This window comes from Parasteatoda tepidariorum, chromosome 3, assembly GCF_043381705.1.
Source record: "Parasteatoda tepidariorum isolate YZ-2023 chromosome 3, CAS_Ptep_4.0, whole genome shotgun sequence".
Classification (NCBI taxonomy): domain Eukaryota; kingdom Metazoa; phylum Arthropoda; class Arachnida; order Araneae; family Theridiidae; genus Parasteatoda; species Parasteatoda tepidariorum.
The window spans coordinates 88676916-88694121 of record NC_092206.1 but is presented as its reverse complement, the minus strand read 5'-3'; the positions used below and the strand labels follow the sequence as shown (position 1 = coordinate 88694121).

At 28.1% G+C, this 17206-nt stretch overlaps 1 protein-coding gene across 1 annotated transcript in view; it reads right to left on the bottom strand.

Annotated features, from left to right (window-relative positions):
* The window catches only part of LOC107455996 (mind bomb 1), a 48730-nt gene extending 32671 nt beyond the window's left edge, over positions 1-16059 (bottom strand). The window contains exons 1-10 of the mRNA XM_071179268.1: positions 15598-16059; positions 11658-11829; positions 10563-10797; positions 8864-8930; positions 8658-8785; positions 7760-7836; positions 5863-6046; positions 4523-4667; positions 3064-3197; positions 249-356 (exon numbers count right to left, since the gene is read on the bottom strand). Of these exons, the coding sequence (XP_071035369.1) occupies positions 249-356; positions 3064-3197; positions 4523-4667; positions 5863-6046; positions 7760-7836; positions 8658-8785; positions 8864-8930; positions 10563-10797; positions 11658-11829; positions 15598-15844 (1497 nt within the window). The 5' untranslated portion in view covers positions 15845-16059. The remainder of the gene's footprint in view (positions 1-248; positions 357-3063; positions 3198-4522; positions 4668-5862; positions 6047-7759; positions 7837-8657; positions 8786-8863; positions 8931-10562; positions 10798-11657; positions 11830-15597) is intronic.
* Between the last annotated feature and the right edge of the window lie 1147 nt (positions 16060-17206).

Sequence of the window (17206 nt, the reverse complement as noted above, 5' to 3'; positions counted from 1 at the left end):
AAAGAGTTAAAAAGAATTAAAAAAAGATACTACATAATCAATTAAATGTTCTACAAAAATTTACCAAATTGTTTTTAATTGTAATAAAGAATCTAACAATCAGTAACAACAAAATGGCAGTAAGTTGATTTTTCCTTTTAAATTTTTGATCATATAGTCAGAACAAGACATATAGATTTTTGATCATATAGTCACAACAAGACACACAAAAGAAAGGTAAATAATAAAAAAAACTTTGAAAAACTTACCTCAATTTCTACATCAGCGTTGTGACGTAATAAAATCTTAATAACTTCTATATGTCCATTCTGACTAGCTGCTTGTAAAGCAGTATGACTAGCAAATACTCCATTTACCTAGATTAAAAATTACATAAGAACAGATTAGCTGAATTCTAAGCATTTAATAACAATCTTTTAATATGTGAAAGAAGAGTATAATATAGTTTGTTTAGGTAATATGATAATGTCATAAAAAAGAAAAGTTAGAAAGTCATAAAAAGAGCATAACTTGTCTCAATTTAAAAAAAAATTCTTGTCTAAATGAATATGAATGGAATCATACTTTATCCTAAAAGAGTTCATTTTTCATAGTTTCTTTTTTTAAAGTTCACAATCATCAAATTTCATTACTTTTTAAAAGAATAGGTATTCAAAGTGGAGGGGGAAAAAACATTTGGACAAAAATGCAAATAGACAATTAGTTTTGCAAGTATAAAATGTATTTAAGTTAATGCAAAAATTGTATAACTGTGACATAATCTTTAGAATGCTTTTGTATAAATCAATATCTTGTATTTTAAGATGATACAAAAAATAGGAATTTTCATATTATCAAATAATCTGTACATTACCACAGAGTTTTCAAGCATCTGGGATATCGGGAAATATTATGGAAAATGAAATTTAACAACAAAATTAGTCAGGGAAAAACATAATTTTACTCAAAAACCTGGAATTGTCAGAGAACTTTTCACCTTATTAATTTTTTTAAAAAAAATGGCATTTTACACTTTTGTTTGTGGTTGCGTACAATAACATTAAAAAAATAATTAATTGCTGAACAGATGATCACTTGGTAGATTATTGAGATTCTTCTTTCATGCTTTAGCATTTCTGGAGACGAGAAATCGCAAAGCGTGAATTTAATAACTCAAAATTTCTGTCTTCATATTCAAAGAACCATGTTTAAAATATGGTTGTAGAACATAGACATATCAATTCTCCTGCATTTTATGATTGACACACAATTTTTAGTTGCATCTCCCACCCTCCAGAATAGAGCTAAAAACCTTCTTAATTTTTGCCAATTGGAGGGGCTAACATAAAAATGCCACTTGCCCCCCTCAAAATAAAATTCCACTATTTATTGCACCGATGACTCCAACCCATTACCATCCCAGTGCTAGAAAGTTAATGGTCTTAGTCCATTTCATTTTTAGATAAGTACCACAATGCTTGAGCTTTGGAATCATTCAGGTTTTCACCTGTTTCATTTATCTGCCAGTCTAATCAATTTTTTAATTTGGGCTTAAGACAGTTGACAACAGGGCCTCATTACTCTGAAATTTTTATTTTTGAGTTGATTTAAACAAAATTCAATTAACTAATCATATACAGTGTGAGTATACACTATTATATTGATATATTTTGCTTTGGCTATAATAATAAAGCAAGTATAATCACTTGAGCTGATGATGTGATTGTATCTTTTTGTTGTTATTTTTTTAAAATTGTGTTTATTTTTTCTAATTTTTTTTCCTTCTCTTTAAAATTTCTTTTCTTAATTTTTTTTCTTGTTTTATTTGTAATTTTACTTTATGCTATGGGTCCTACATACTTGCAACTTATGCACAGCTAATAAAACCTAATTTTATATATAGTAAAACCTCATGTTACGAACATTCCTACAAAATGGATGCCTCTCATTACAGACATATTTTTAATTCCCCGCGAATCTTCTCTGAATAATCCATCATATACCTTTTCCGCAAAACGGACACTCACGTAACTGAATGCAGATGGTCATTTATGCCCCGAAACTTACTTTTTATCCCTTCAAACCAAACATCAATTTTTCTAAAACTGAAAAAATAAAAATAATAATAAATAAATAAAAACTATTTCTGTCTTAAACTCTAAGGGGAAAAATGCAATTTTCCACCGTTTTTAAGCATGTATATTTTTTTGCCAATTTCATAACTTAATAAATTGTTAAGCTAATTCACTACTAAAATACCAATCATTCTCCTGTCATTTTCCTTTATCTAAGCAAAGAAAGGCGACAAAATGATACTGCTCATGTGAAATATTTCAGACAGCGGAATCTTTTCATCTGGATGACACAACTTATGAGACCTCACAAGTTGAGATCACTCCTCAAATGCTCTCAATTCCTCTTTCCCCCTGAAAATGCCTTTCTTCTTCAAATCAATTTGAAGAAAAAATCTAGTCATAGAGGTGGTTCATAAAAATCATTAGGGCCTCGTGCCTTTCAAATATGCATCGCTTCTTGCTTTCTTTTTTCTGTGCATCCCAGGAGGTTTACCTTCAAGGAGGTGTTACCCCGTTTTCTACCAAGTGAAGCGTGGGTGTTATGGGAGTAAACCTAATAATGAAACTGGCAGAGGAAGAGATGCAGGACTATAAGCTAATATATGTCTGTGTAAATAGGAAAAACATATTCATTTCTCTTTAGCTACATCTAGAATTACGTTTATATATCCACCTTTTACATATATTCTTTTTGTATTTAAAAAAAAAAAATTTTAAATTTAAATATCATTGTAAATAGTTATGTATATTATTTAATTATTTTTATATCGTTTAAATTATTCCAGAAAAATGTACAGCATTAGTTCGTTATGAGTGTACCCTTTTCGTTAACGGACAATTTTTGTTCCGAGGTTTCACTGTACTTCATTTAGTCAGAGTTGCATATTCCATTATTTCTTAACTGTAAAATCAATCACTATTCAAGGGGGAAGGTAAAAGCATTTAAAGTTAATTCATTGATTTGGTGATAAGCTTCAATAACTGAAATTTTACTGTATTTTATACTTACGTCAGCTTCTGAGCGTTTTAAAATTTCTTCACACTTTTGGGCGTCTCCATTAGCTGCAGCTTTTACAAGTTCTTCATTTACATCTCCAGAAACATGCGTTTCAAACAATTTCTTTAAAAGAGCACTTAATCGTTCTAAATAGACAGAAAATAAAACAAAAACATATAGAGGACTTTACAAAATAATAAAATAAAAAATTACTTTCAATGTATTTGAATTTAAATTTCTTTTTTAATAAGATGAATATTTTCCATTCAAAACTTCAATCAGAATATGCGAAATCTATCTATTTCTCAAATTGTATATCTTTAGAAACAATTTTAACAGAATTTCTTTTGAGAATGGCAAAAGACTTTTCTTTTACAAAGCCTACCACAGTGTTTCAGTCTGTTATTAAATAAATAAGGATGAAATATTCTCTAAAGTTTTTCTTGATTGTTTGTGACCTCTAATTTAATAAGATGGGGTAATAATGAGTCTTACAATCTTCGTAAAAATTTATTAAAAAAAATATGACAGTTACAAAAAATTTTTTTCAAAAGCTATTAACAGCTTTTTATTTTAAATAGTTTACATTTCCTACACTTTTTGGAACAAATATTTTAAAATAATAATAATTACATTTTGAATAAAATGTTTTCTGCTTTATTTAATTCTCATTACTTTTACAAGAGACTTGTTTTGTAAAATTAAGAGCTTTATAATTGTTTTTTTTTTTTTTTAATATTTTTAATTTGAAAAGTCATAAGTTCAGTATTATAATAGTTAAGAGAAAAATCAAGCTCAATTTAAGGAATCTCCCAAACACGGACAACAATTAAGTTCTCCTCAGGATAAATCTAAAATGAAATTAAAATAAAATATTTTAAGCTTACACAGTTTGATACTACTACACAGATAGCAATGTTAAATTTAAAATCAAGATTTACTTTATCATTTAGTTGAATAGTTTAACACATTACACATTTATAAGAAATATCTAAACCAAAAGAAAAATGACAAACACATGTAAAAAAAACTAATAAATTATTTAAAAATAAGGCTAAATTGTATACACGTAGGGGTCAAGTTACATTTTGAAGTCTTCTGTCTGCACACATCACCTCACACTTATATACATAAATTCTCTATTTTATGAATAGTAAGATATTTTAAAAAAATGTATGAAAATGAAAAAAGTTTAAAATCCCAGATGGGTACAACAAATTGATCCCTTGCTTAATTTTATTTTAACAAAGGCATTAAAACATATTTTCACTAACTTTTGCTACTAACAATGCTTAAATAAAGCTTTTTATCTTAATAAGAAAAATAAGAGCAATAAATGATTTATTTTCAGAAAAACTAAGAATTTAAGAGATTTTTAATATTCTTTCTATTAAAAAGATAAAAAATTATTATAATTGGTTATTTATTCAAGATTGTACACACAACAATATGTGAAACAAAATACACTGACCTCCACTAGAAGTTCCAGGTATTGCACCATCAGAAGCAACTTTAGTTACAGCAGCCGGATTATAAGTCCATGAAGTACTACATACTTCAACTTTTAAATCATTATCATGATAGATTTGCTGTACTCTTCCAATTTTTCCCAATGTCTATAAGAAGATAATGAAAGTTAACTATCATAAGAGAATCAATTGTATATTTATTAAGAGGATAATGAAAGAACTCCTATAATGTCACTTTATTATGGGGATTTACAAAAAGGATTACATTTTTACATGATAACATATTCATGCCATATGAAATTAATCGTACAATATTTCAAATTGTTTTGAACTTACAAAATTATAAAAGAATTTCCATAAATATTTATAGTAAAGGCAATTATTATAATTATTTTTAAATGCTTGTTTTTACTATGACAATTCACTTGACCTTTTTTCAAAATATTTCAGATTAAAATTACAAATCCTTTTCTTTGTATTAAATGAAGACTTTTGTTTATGATTTTTAAATGGAATAATTAATTTATAGGAATAATTAATTTCAATTTCCTTCCGATTTCATTCAAGAATTTTCATTTCATTCTGTAATTGTAAAAAATTTTTTTAACTTATCTTCGCATTAATAATGTTTTATCATGAGCTGAAGGAAATTAAATAAAGCTTCAAATGTGTTGTTTAGTAATATGTTTAGGTAGTTTATTTTTCAGTTGCTTATAATATATGATATTGTAACTGTTTTATCCTGAATTCATTATATTTTAAAAATCTCACTGAAAGTAATGATGATGAATACATGCTAAGTATGTTAATTTTATAACTAAATATTTTTAATTATGAATTTGATACAAATCAACTTTTATTTTATTTTACAGCCAAAATAGCTTTGAGTCTGCAATTTAAATTTAACTAAGTAAAATTTAATTAATTCTGGCTCTAATAGATGCAATAGAAATTTTACTTTAAAATTTTTCTTCCTCCTTTTTATTTAAGATCCAAATCATTAGGAATTATTCTACAATATTTTTAAAATTAACAAACGGTTTCCTCTTAGAGTTAATCTACAAATTTCATCAAGAAATCTTATTTAAAAGTGATTAAAATCTACAAAAAGAAAATATTTTCCTTTTGAAATTTAAATTTTGCTTCTAAATTTCACATGAAACATTTCCTTAGCATATTGAGACATTTAAAAAGTAACACATTTTAGTATGAAAAGTAGTTTATAAAAAATAAAATAGAAACTTTAAAATTTATGAACATAATAAAATTGCGACAAAAAGAAGGTCTTAAATTTGAAAGAGAGCAAACTGTACAAATTATCAAAATTACAATAAGTATGTACCGGTAACATAGCTTCTGCCCACTCTCCGTGTCCTCTTTGTAGTATTTTAACTCTTTCCAAATCTCTGCATATTTGAACTAAATCTCCAACTGCAAACTGAGAAGAACTTCCATCAGCTGCACCTGAAGATGAAGCAGCAGATGCTGTATTTACTTTAGTGAGGACAGCTGGGTTGAATGTCCACCTGTAATATTTAAATTATGGAGAAATTAAAACAACAATAAACTAAGGATTACACTAAATACAATCTCAATTAAGCCTAACCAGTTATAGAAGAATATAGTAAACAATCATTGTCTCAAATTTGAAAGAAGCAGCAAAAATATTAGTAAAAACCAACAAATCATCGTCAGAAATTTTTTAATGCTATTTTTCGTTGCTGCTAAAAAAATTTTTTTAGATTTTACTAAAGCACAGATTAACATAATCAAAAATTTTTTCTTTAACTCAGTAAATGAATTTCAAAGAATTTTGCTCAGAAATTGTATGCATTAAGGTTAAAAACATGCAAGCAAATTTAACAAAGATCACAGGGGAAGCACTTCTCATGTTCTTTTACAGCTTTAAGCCACTTTAGTTTAAACGTCATAACATTATTAAAATTAAGCAGTAAACTAAAATTAGCTTTATATACCAAGTATTAGTAAGTACATAACGATTTTGAAGAAGTTTAAAGTTTTATATAGAAAAAAAAGTTTTTGGCAAGTTTATTGTTATTAAGAAAATAAATTTAATTAATACAATTTTACAAAAGAACATTTTATAAACTGGTGACAACAATTTGCTTTTAATAAAAATTTTATTTATCACTATTTTAGAAAAGAAAAAAATCATTTCTAAGTAGGTAGATAGGTAGGTACTTAATTTATGTTACATTAGAGCTGTAATGAGTTATTGGCAACAATCTGGGAAACATCCCTAAGGATGATCTGAAGACATGCCATCACAACTTTGATCCTCTGCAGAGGAGATTTCATTTATGAGGCCACTTCCTCAAATTAGATAAAGATCTGAATGGGAAAGGAATTTTTTCCAAATTCTTGTACCCATGATACAGCTCGGTGACTGAACACAGGATTTTCGATTTCAAAGAGTTTACGAGTGTACACATTGCATGTATTCAGTGGGTCTTAGCAGAGTCAATGATCAAACCCCGGCTCCTCCAAACCGGAATCAGATTATCCAACTACTGGGCTACCATGGCCTGTCAAAATATGAAGAACTATATTTATTAGATTAGTCTGAAAATGTAATTGCTTAACTTAAGAATTTAATCTTTATTATATGTCCTTGTCTATAATATATACTTATTTGAAAATTTAACTTTTTAGTTAGACTATTATTAACTAATAGATTATTTACAATAATTTTTATTGATTTCTCAACCACTCATTAAATTAATCTTTGAAAATTCTGCAAGCTGAAAAATATAATGAGAAGAATAAATAATATTTCTTGTACACACACAAACTACTATATACTACAAAACAGTAAAATGTACTAACAATACGTTAGAGCACAATTTATATAAATCAACCACTTATTCGGAATGATACGACCATCTAATTTAGAAACTCTTAGCGAAAAAGAGTACATAAAATACTAATATGATTGAAAGGATAAAAAATAACAGAAAGAAAGAAAGAATATAAACAGAAGACCATTAATATCAAAATTTTAGAATAGTTAATTAGAAGTGCATCTATTATATTACATATAGGATTTTTCAAAAATAAAGTTAAATAAGGAGTTATATTCTAACAGTTAATAGTTCAAATACGAATACTAATTTTATTATAATTAGTTTACATATAAAATTAGCTAATGCACAACATTAATTAGTTTATACATAAACCATTAGTTAACTAAAATTTTAAATCAAGGTAAAATAAGTCACCTGTTTCCACTCGGATATGAAACAACAATATCAGAATCTTCATCAATGCCAGAAACAGTTCCTGTAGTTCCCAAACACTAAATAAATAAGACACTTTGTGAATTTAAATCGAAAAAAGTGATCCTAACCTAAATTAACCTTATTAATTTACAGAAATTCAAAAATACTAAAGTATTCAACATTTTATTCACAGTAACAGGAACATTACTTGATCAATTAAAACAGTTTCAATGTTTCTCAATTAACATGGAGGAAAGTAAATTTATTATGACAGAGAAAATAACAATGTGCTATGCAGATTTTAGTTAGGAATCAGTCAATAGTTCGATTTTTAAAAGATTACAGCTTCTTATAAAATTAGACTAACATGATGAAGGATTCTATTTTTGGAAAAATAAATTTGTGTAATTCATACAAATAATTTCAATTGATATGCTATGTACTAATTATGATTGAAAATGTCAGTTGTATATTTTTTAACAAAAAACTTAAAATTCTAAGAAAGTGCGATACAATGAATATAAAAAAAAGCAAATAAAAAAATATTAATTACATTTAACTATCATTTCACACCTTGACTAGAATACATAGTTTCATCTATTTTCTAAATGGTGTTATATGAATATTACATAGATATAAAATTTAAGTTTTCAAAATGTTCAATAAGTGTCTTTAAAAAAAATTACCAGATACAATATCTGCTTCATTTTTTGAAAAAATTCAAAATCATATTTTTATAAACAAAAATTATATTTTTAGGAACTAAATACACTACTTAACAGCAATATTATATAAATAATTTATTTTTGCATTTATGTCACTTTTTTCCAGCTAGTTAACAAACTGCAGTGGTAATAAGTAGAATACTTTTTACTGAAAAAAATATATAATAATTCACCTCAAACATGCCATCAGTCCAACCACCATGCCTATGCTGTAAAGACTGTACAATTTCTAATTCTAAATCGACATTGACATTATCGCCTATTTGGAAACCATGAATACCTGCTCGACCAGGACCTTGACCTATATTTTAGAAGAAAATAATTAACAAATATCTTAATAGTTACTACATTTATAAATGAACTATTGACAAAACTTTACCAAGCAAAGGTAAGTGATCCTTATACACTGTTCCACCCTTAGCATCATTAACCACTTTCAGATCAGCCTAAAAAGTAGGTATTTTATATTACTCAATATATACACATAAAGTTCACTTATGTTACTCAATATATACACACACAGTTATTCACAAAAAATTTAAGAATAACAGGGCAAATATAAGAAGAGTAGATTCTTAGAAAACTTTTATTCACGATGCTTTTAATCCATGAAATATAAATCTTGATTTCCCAAAAACATCAATAATACTAATCATAATGATCATACTAATCAAGAGGCATGGTTTCTAAACTGCATCAATACAAATTGCTTAGTTATGACACGCTATAAATGATTATTAAATCATGAGAATGCAAAACAGAACAGTATGCTCAAGTGCTTGTTTATGTTTTATCGAAAACAAAACAAATATGTTTTCACATTTTGATGTAGATTGATTAGTGAGATATGTAGTTTTGACAGCCTTCATAGAGTATATTTTCTCAGATAGGGCTAGGCATTTAACAACAAACCTTTGTCTTAACTTGTCATGTTAGTATCTTGCTAAATTGGAGATGTGTATCTTTACATGTGGAGATGCGCATTATTTATTTATTTATTTTTTTACAATGAATTGTATGTAGAAAAGTAGTGATTTTCTAGCAATTCTTGTTTCACTTGTTTTTCTCATCAAGTTACCTCGTACAATGTAAGTGGAATGGATGTGCATGTGCAGTAATCATGTGTTCAGCATTATCAAACTAGTTTCGTAATAAATTAATTAGTAAATATTTCATTAACTAGTTTTGTTGTGGCTACTTATTCATAGGTTATATTTAAGTTAAGAGCTAATTATATGCTGTGCAACATTTATAAAACTTTACTCCTCTAAAATTCAAAATGAAAGGATTTATGAATCGTAAGAATATGAATCTCGATGTGAGATTTGTTAAAAATGTGATACTTTGAACTGTATAAAATCAAATGACTAAGTTGACTGTGCAATTCTATAGTTAAAAGCATTCATTTAATCATACAATTTATCTGGATAAAGCCTTGGAAAAACAAGCATTTTAAACACTGTTGCTTTTGTTATTTTACATCTTTTGTATGCTTCTTCCTTTACCAATGAAATAAGAGAATCTTGTACAAATTCATTTGATTGATAATAATTGTTATATGTTTTTGATAATTTTATCTATAGTAAAATGTTCGTATACCTGGAAAATGTATTTATTGAAGCACCCTCAGTATAGCTCAAAATTTTAATTTTCTGACGTACGCAGATCCTGAGGATTATAATTTAAAACTAATGCAACATATACTCAGAAATGAAATAAAATTGTTTGTTACAAAATTAAATGGAGCATTATCAACTGATGAAAAAAATTAAAGAAGTCAACTTATACACGAAAAAAAATTTACGTTCCTAAACACTCCCTTATCTAGAATTAGAGTGGAGAATAATGACACTTTATATCGGTTTCGTGATTCAAGAAGTAATCAGCCTAAACTGCAGTTGAATAAAAAAATGTGAATATTTAGAAATGTCAATACTGTCAGTGGATTATTGACATTCAGTTTATGGCATATTGCTTAGTGACAATCGCGTCCGAAACAATAGCAATTAACTGAAGCAACTGCAATTAGACTAAACAGTACTAGTGGAATTTCAAATGTAAGATTGAATAATATTTACCATTCCTTCAAATCCAACACGATACAAGTTTTTGGCACCATTATCCCACATAACATAAGCTGCACTACGAGGACTAGCAGCACTCCAATCTTGAATTTCAGTCACTTTCCCTCGTCTACCATTACCACCATCTTGATCTTCCCACTGCCAATCAACTCCTCTAACAACTCTAGCTCCAGGGAAAATGCCTCTAATCGCAATTTTCTTACTCTTGCGTCTCGGATCTGTTAATACTCTATAAATATTTAAAACAAAAAGTTTTAACAGAAATAATAGTCATTAGTTTAAAAAAATTGAGCAGTCAAACCTCGTTCCATTGTTCCCGTATGTATAGTCTTGTTTTAAAGGTTTTATCACAAATGTTACTCTTATAATGTTAATGATACCGGTTTAGACTTTTTTTAAGCTAGGTAGGTTCCTACATTTATCACTCAGAAATTCTAATGGCATTTAAAAATATCGAATATAGTTCATTTTGAGAAGAAAAATAGTAACTCCTAATGCTAATGATGAAGAAGAAAATAAGGATTTGTTACAGTTAGAGTAAAAGGCAGCAAAATCACAAAGATTCAGATTCAAAATATTACCAAAATTATCAGATAAAATAGGATTTGATAGTCTTAAAAGACCTTAGTCAGAAAGTTATGTGCTCATAATTTCTAATGTACATAACTACAGATAATGAAATTTTTTGTCAATGCATTTAAATGTGCTTTTTCATTATAATTGTCAATGTTACACTTTTTCTGAAATTTTTCATCTAATTTCCCTTAAAATAACTTTTATTAACTTCGCATATAAAGTTTGACTTTTGGTAAATATAGAACAATAAACTTGTTTATTAAACAATGAGCTTTATTTGAATTAATATAGTATTGGTTAAAACATTTTGCTTCAACATATTTAAGGTATTTTATAATATAAAATCCAACAGAGGCATGTGAGAGGACCAGTGAAGATGTATACGTACAAACTGGTGAAATCTTTCAGTAATTAGTCTATAATTAAACTTACTTAATTTTACCTATGTAAATACAGAAGGTAATCGTAATAACTATATATTCCCAAGACTTGACACAATAAAATAATTCTTACCTGTCACTTCCAGGAGTAGTAATTCTAAAAAATCTATGCCTTAAATGATGCTTGTCCCCATGATAACAACTGGAACATAAATCATAATTTGTACATTCAGCACATTTCCAACGGATTCCAAAAATTGGTTGTTGCCTACACGTATCACACATTGTGCCTTCATGTCTAATGCCTACAATGATAATTATATTGACATAAAATATTTTATGAGTTATGAAAAACATAAAAGTTCATGCATTTAATGAATTTAACTGTGATGCCACTATAAATCATTGCATATTACCTAGCTTTTAAATTTCCTTCATTTCATAAATTTAAGCATTCCTAATCCCGCTTTCAATAAATAAATTATTTAATTAATTTTAATTTAATTTTATAAAGAATGAATGTAAATATTTATATTCTCACTATATGTAACGGCTAACTTTTTTATTTAAATGCAAGTGTATAACTAATTAACTAATTATTCAATTTCACGACAACTGATGATCAAAATCTATTTTTAACCTTTCTTTCTTCTACACATTAAACATTAGAATGTATGTTATTAGGCTTACTTTGATATCCAATGAAATATTTGGCCTTAAACCTTCAGCCTAATTACTTAAATATTAACATGAGATATCATGAAGTTGGCTGAATTGGCTTCTCTGGGGGCAGTATCCTTTTTTGAAAACACGTCTATAATGGCCCTCTCCTATATTCAATATGTTGATTAAATACTACAACTTTTAATTTGGCTTTTGATTAGTCAGGTTGAGAGGGATTTATCTCCTCCCATGGGCTGTTCTTATCATATAATGCAAAAATTATTATTTTACTTGATATGTCACTTAGATAACAACCTTGAGGTCAGCATCAAAATAAAATATTTACAATCTACTTCAATTAGACCAAATATTGCATAATCATTCTATTATATTAACCTATCACACTATTCCATAAAACTCTAGATACATCTTTTACTGGACTTTCAAGATTGTCTTTAACAATAAAATATAAAAAGCACCTCCATTCCATGCCTCATTATTTAGTTAATTTTAGAAAATAACTAGAAGGAGGAATTCAACAGACATAATCATTTATATTTAAAGTTTAAAAGTAGAAAATTGATAAAAGTAGTTTCTTTAAACAAGCAAATATTATTTTATTCTTAACAAATTTTTAAATAACTTAACCCTTTCGAGCCGACTGTCACATATATGTGACAGCAAGAAACGCGCTCACTTCCCGGCCGACACACCCGCGTGTCAGAGAGTTTGCTCGTTCACCCCCGACCGTCACATATTTGTGCCAGCGTTTCGGAACGTTTTAAAAAATGAAATTTCTTCCAAAAGATGGCATTGTATATCCATATGGTTTCAGATACATGTAGATTTGACCTTCTACTCAAGATGAAAGTACATTCACGTGGTTTTTAGGGGAAGGAGTGGAGGGGGGAATGTTTTATGAGGGCTCTTTAAATTAGCACGTGATATTTATTTACAGTAAGTAAGGGAGTTTTTTTTATCTTTGGCTACTTTCGATTTTCGGATTAGTTTTTAGTGGATAATTAGATCTTGTACGCTTAAATTTTTTTTCTTTTTACCGTTAGAATGTGGAAGCGTCGAAAAATTTTAACTTAGCTGGAAATAGAGGAAATTATGCAAAATATTTAAACTTATTAACATTTATATTACATTTAAACAAGAAATAACTTAAGTAAATAAAGTATCCATAGAAATATATATAAAGCGTATGTCACTTAAATACTCTACAGAACAATATTAAACAACGCGCTGATATTTCGGTAATTTCATGGAATTAGGCTTAACATCAAAAAACACTCCGGCCCTGGGGAGACAAACGCTAGAGAGACTGCCGGCCTCAGCGGTAAGCGCGCTTTCGCGCTTTGCGTCGCGAAAGGGTTAAAGANTTCTTTAAACAAGCAAATATTATTTTATTCTTAACAAATTTTTAAATAACTTAATAGCCATTACTTTTGAATAACTGGCTTGTTTTCCAGCAAAGAAAGTATGCAAACAAAAAATACTTATTTTTTTTACAGTCCGAATAAACAGATATTGACAAAATTAACTTAATTGGTAACATGTGAATTGAAAATTGGCATGAAAATTTATAATTAGAAATAAGTCAGAAACTAACAAGATGGTGTAGTGACAGCAAATACAAATAAATACATAGAAATTTAAAGGGAATGAAGGAGTACAGCACTCATTTAAGTTATAAAGGGGAATTATAGAAATTGCAAAAGTAAAACATTATTTATCCCAAACATTTTTAAACAGATATAAATGGGTCTATAATATCTACAAATTTAAAAATTATTCCAACTTAATTACTTAAAGCAAAAATTTTTTAATTAATTTAAAATGCAATGTGATAAGGTGAGTTTTGAAGCAGGTTGGATCAGCAATTTTCATTAGTCTAAAATGTCAATTTTTTGTTTAAATAATTTTACTCTGGTTGAAATTTTAATTACTAATAAATGTCAGTGTTTTCCTTAACCCAGTATCAATAACATAGCTACATTATAAAGTAACTATAACACCAATTTTTTTCCCCTTTGTTTCAAATTTACAACTATCAACGGAAAATGTTTTGAGTTTTTTTAAAATTGCCTACATTTCAACAGATTTGGTTGAAGCAGCAATTGGCAAAATTGTCTTAAAAATGTTTTACATAAAATCAGCTGAAAGATGAAATGCAGCAGATTAGGAAGGTTTGGAGCAAATGTTGTGCAAGCCTATTTTGAAACAAGTAGAAATACTCTCAATAAATTAGAGAAGTATTCACAGCCCTAACAAAAAAATTTAAATCACTTTTAGTAGTTTATTTTACTACCTTTTGATCTATTCCATTATCATACTTGCAAATAAAATGTTACAATTATTTCTTGTCCTAGTATAATTTTTGAGTTACTGAAATTGCCTAATAATTGAAATTATGGGCTGGATATGCTTTCACAATAGAACTAGAGACAGTGAATAAATCTAAAATGTGAATAAATCAATTTTTGTAACACATTTTGTAATTACAAAATTCTCCAGAATGTTGAGACTTCTATGAGTAAAGGAGAAGTTATGAAAGCTTCAATGTTCAATTTTTTTAAAAAATATTGTTCAAATACAAGAGTTCTAACAAAAAGGGAGATATTCATGTTCTTACAGAAAACAGGAAAAAGACTTAAAAGTGAGATTTCCTAGCAATAAATCATAATATAGTAGGAAAATGGAATATTTTATATGCAGTAAATACTCCAAACCACAATTTGCAATCCAAAAGTCTCTACATTTAATGAAAATAAAAATAATGCACTCTAACATAAAACAAAATTATAAACTGATGTAAACATCATATGAAAGATGTCAAAATCAGCTTTTTTTGACAACTTTCGACTTTGATCTTACAGCAACTTTTATGAATCGTCAGTGCCAAATTTCGTTTGATTTTTTTAAAATAATTTTAAAAATATTGTTAAAACACAAAGATGTGAAGAAAAAAAAAAGAGTTAAGCATGTGAGTGATTGTTTGTTGTTTTAAAACTACAATTGCTACTGTGGTTAAACTATTACTATAACTACTACACTTAACTAATATTTATGTAATGAAATAGTTCCTTAATCACAGCCATTTCATATCATTTGTGCATAGCACTGAATAACTCAATTATTTATCACATTTCAAAATAATAATAAAGCTATGCAAACATTAGTAAATGTAAACAAAGTCCAATCTTTTTTACATCTTTTTACTACTTTTTATTTCACACGGGCTTTTGAAATGTTATAAATCCCTCTAAAAGCTTAATAACAAGTTTTGTAAAGATCTATAAGTTAATTATATAATAATAGGAGAAGTGACATAGATAAACAATGCTGAATAATGCAAAATATATTAAGAGGGTAGCATATGTGGTTTTTTATTTGAAAATGCAGACCTGTTGGTGCACTTTCAACAATTCTTAGATCGTAGGCACCAGAACATCTGTAATTGGCAGCTGTACCATTGTCCCACACAACTACAACTTCTTCAGGAGATTCAAAATTTCTTACAGTTCCTAAATGCCCTTCTCCACCGTCTTGTTTACCCCATTTCCAATCTGTACCTCGCATCACCCGAGCTCCAACACCTTCCATGGTATTCATTCGACTACCTCGATAAGTGCTGGTATTCCCAGCATCCATGTTGAAGTATTTTAAAGAAAATTAAATGAAGAAGGAACAACGAAGAATGTTACTCAAAAATTCGATTTCTTCATCGTCTGCTATTCATATCCAAATCAATGGTGATCAGCAAATGATCAGACACCAGACAGGAAGTTGCAGACGAGATAATAAGGAGCTCACAACGAGACGAGAAAAACAGTGTTGCCAGCTGTCCTTGGGACAAAAATTACCAGCTGTCGCAAAAGGGGGTGGGGGAACAAAGAGCTAAACGTACACGGGTCTCTATCTTTTAAGGAATTGGTAACTAATTTTAAACCATAGTTTCTACTACAGAATGGCAACAAGGAGATGATAACGTTGGATCAATGGGCTTTTCGCACTGTGATTGGCTGTTGACTATCACTCATGGTTGCAAGTTGCAAGAATTTGGGAAGTTATCGCGTTTATTGTGAATTAAAATAAAAATTTCAATAATTTTGTGCACGCCTGTCTGTGTTCTCGCGTAATCTCGTACTTGGTGTGATGAAACAATTGGTTCATTGATGGATTGTGTTTACATTTATTTCGTAAACAGCCACTGGAAAAGAGGAGATTTGTGTTTAAAAAAGAAATTAGGCGAAANCCTCTTCACTATTTTTAAGAAAATTCAATATTAATCTTTCTATATAAAATAAATTTTAATTAGCAATATATTTCATAGAAAAAAAAGATACCTCTGTATTATGTCACTAAAATAAACATAAATCAAGTAATTCAACTAAATGAAATTTCATTACTAAACTGCTTCACACAATTTCGGCAGATCAAACAAAGGATTTCTAAGGAAGCAGAGAAAAACTTTGATAAATGAATTTTTATAACGATTTTCTTAAAATACATACATTTTACAAACTATTTACTTTAAAATCTAACGCGTGGTATTCACAGATATTTAATAAAATTCATTAATCTTTTTAAAAATTTCATGTAATTTTTTTATATACTGCTATGAAACGTACACTAATATTATAAATCTTTAATTAATAAGAATTACCTGTAATTAAAACTTTCATGATGATAAAATATGAAATCCCGCGCAGCCAAATACAGAAAATGGCTTCCTCTAGCAATAGCTTTTGTTTAAACAACGCCAATTGCTTTGGCGAAAAAGTTTGCAGGGTCAATCAATATAGGGTTATAAGAAGATTGATGGATAAAAGCTAGCGTCAAGCTCACTCCGCCCAGTTACCAATTCCTAAATTGACCAAATATCAACGTACACTTGTTAGCAATTTTTGATTGGTTTTACTAGGAGCTATGTTACCAGATTTGGCTGACTATATTTACCTAAGACGAAAAACCAATAAAAAAGTCAATTTAACAGGATACTTGGCGTGATAT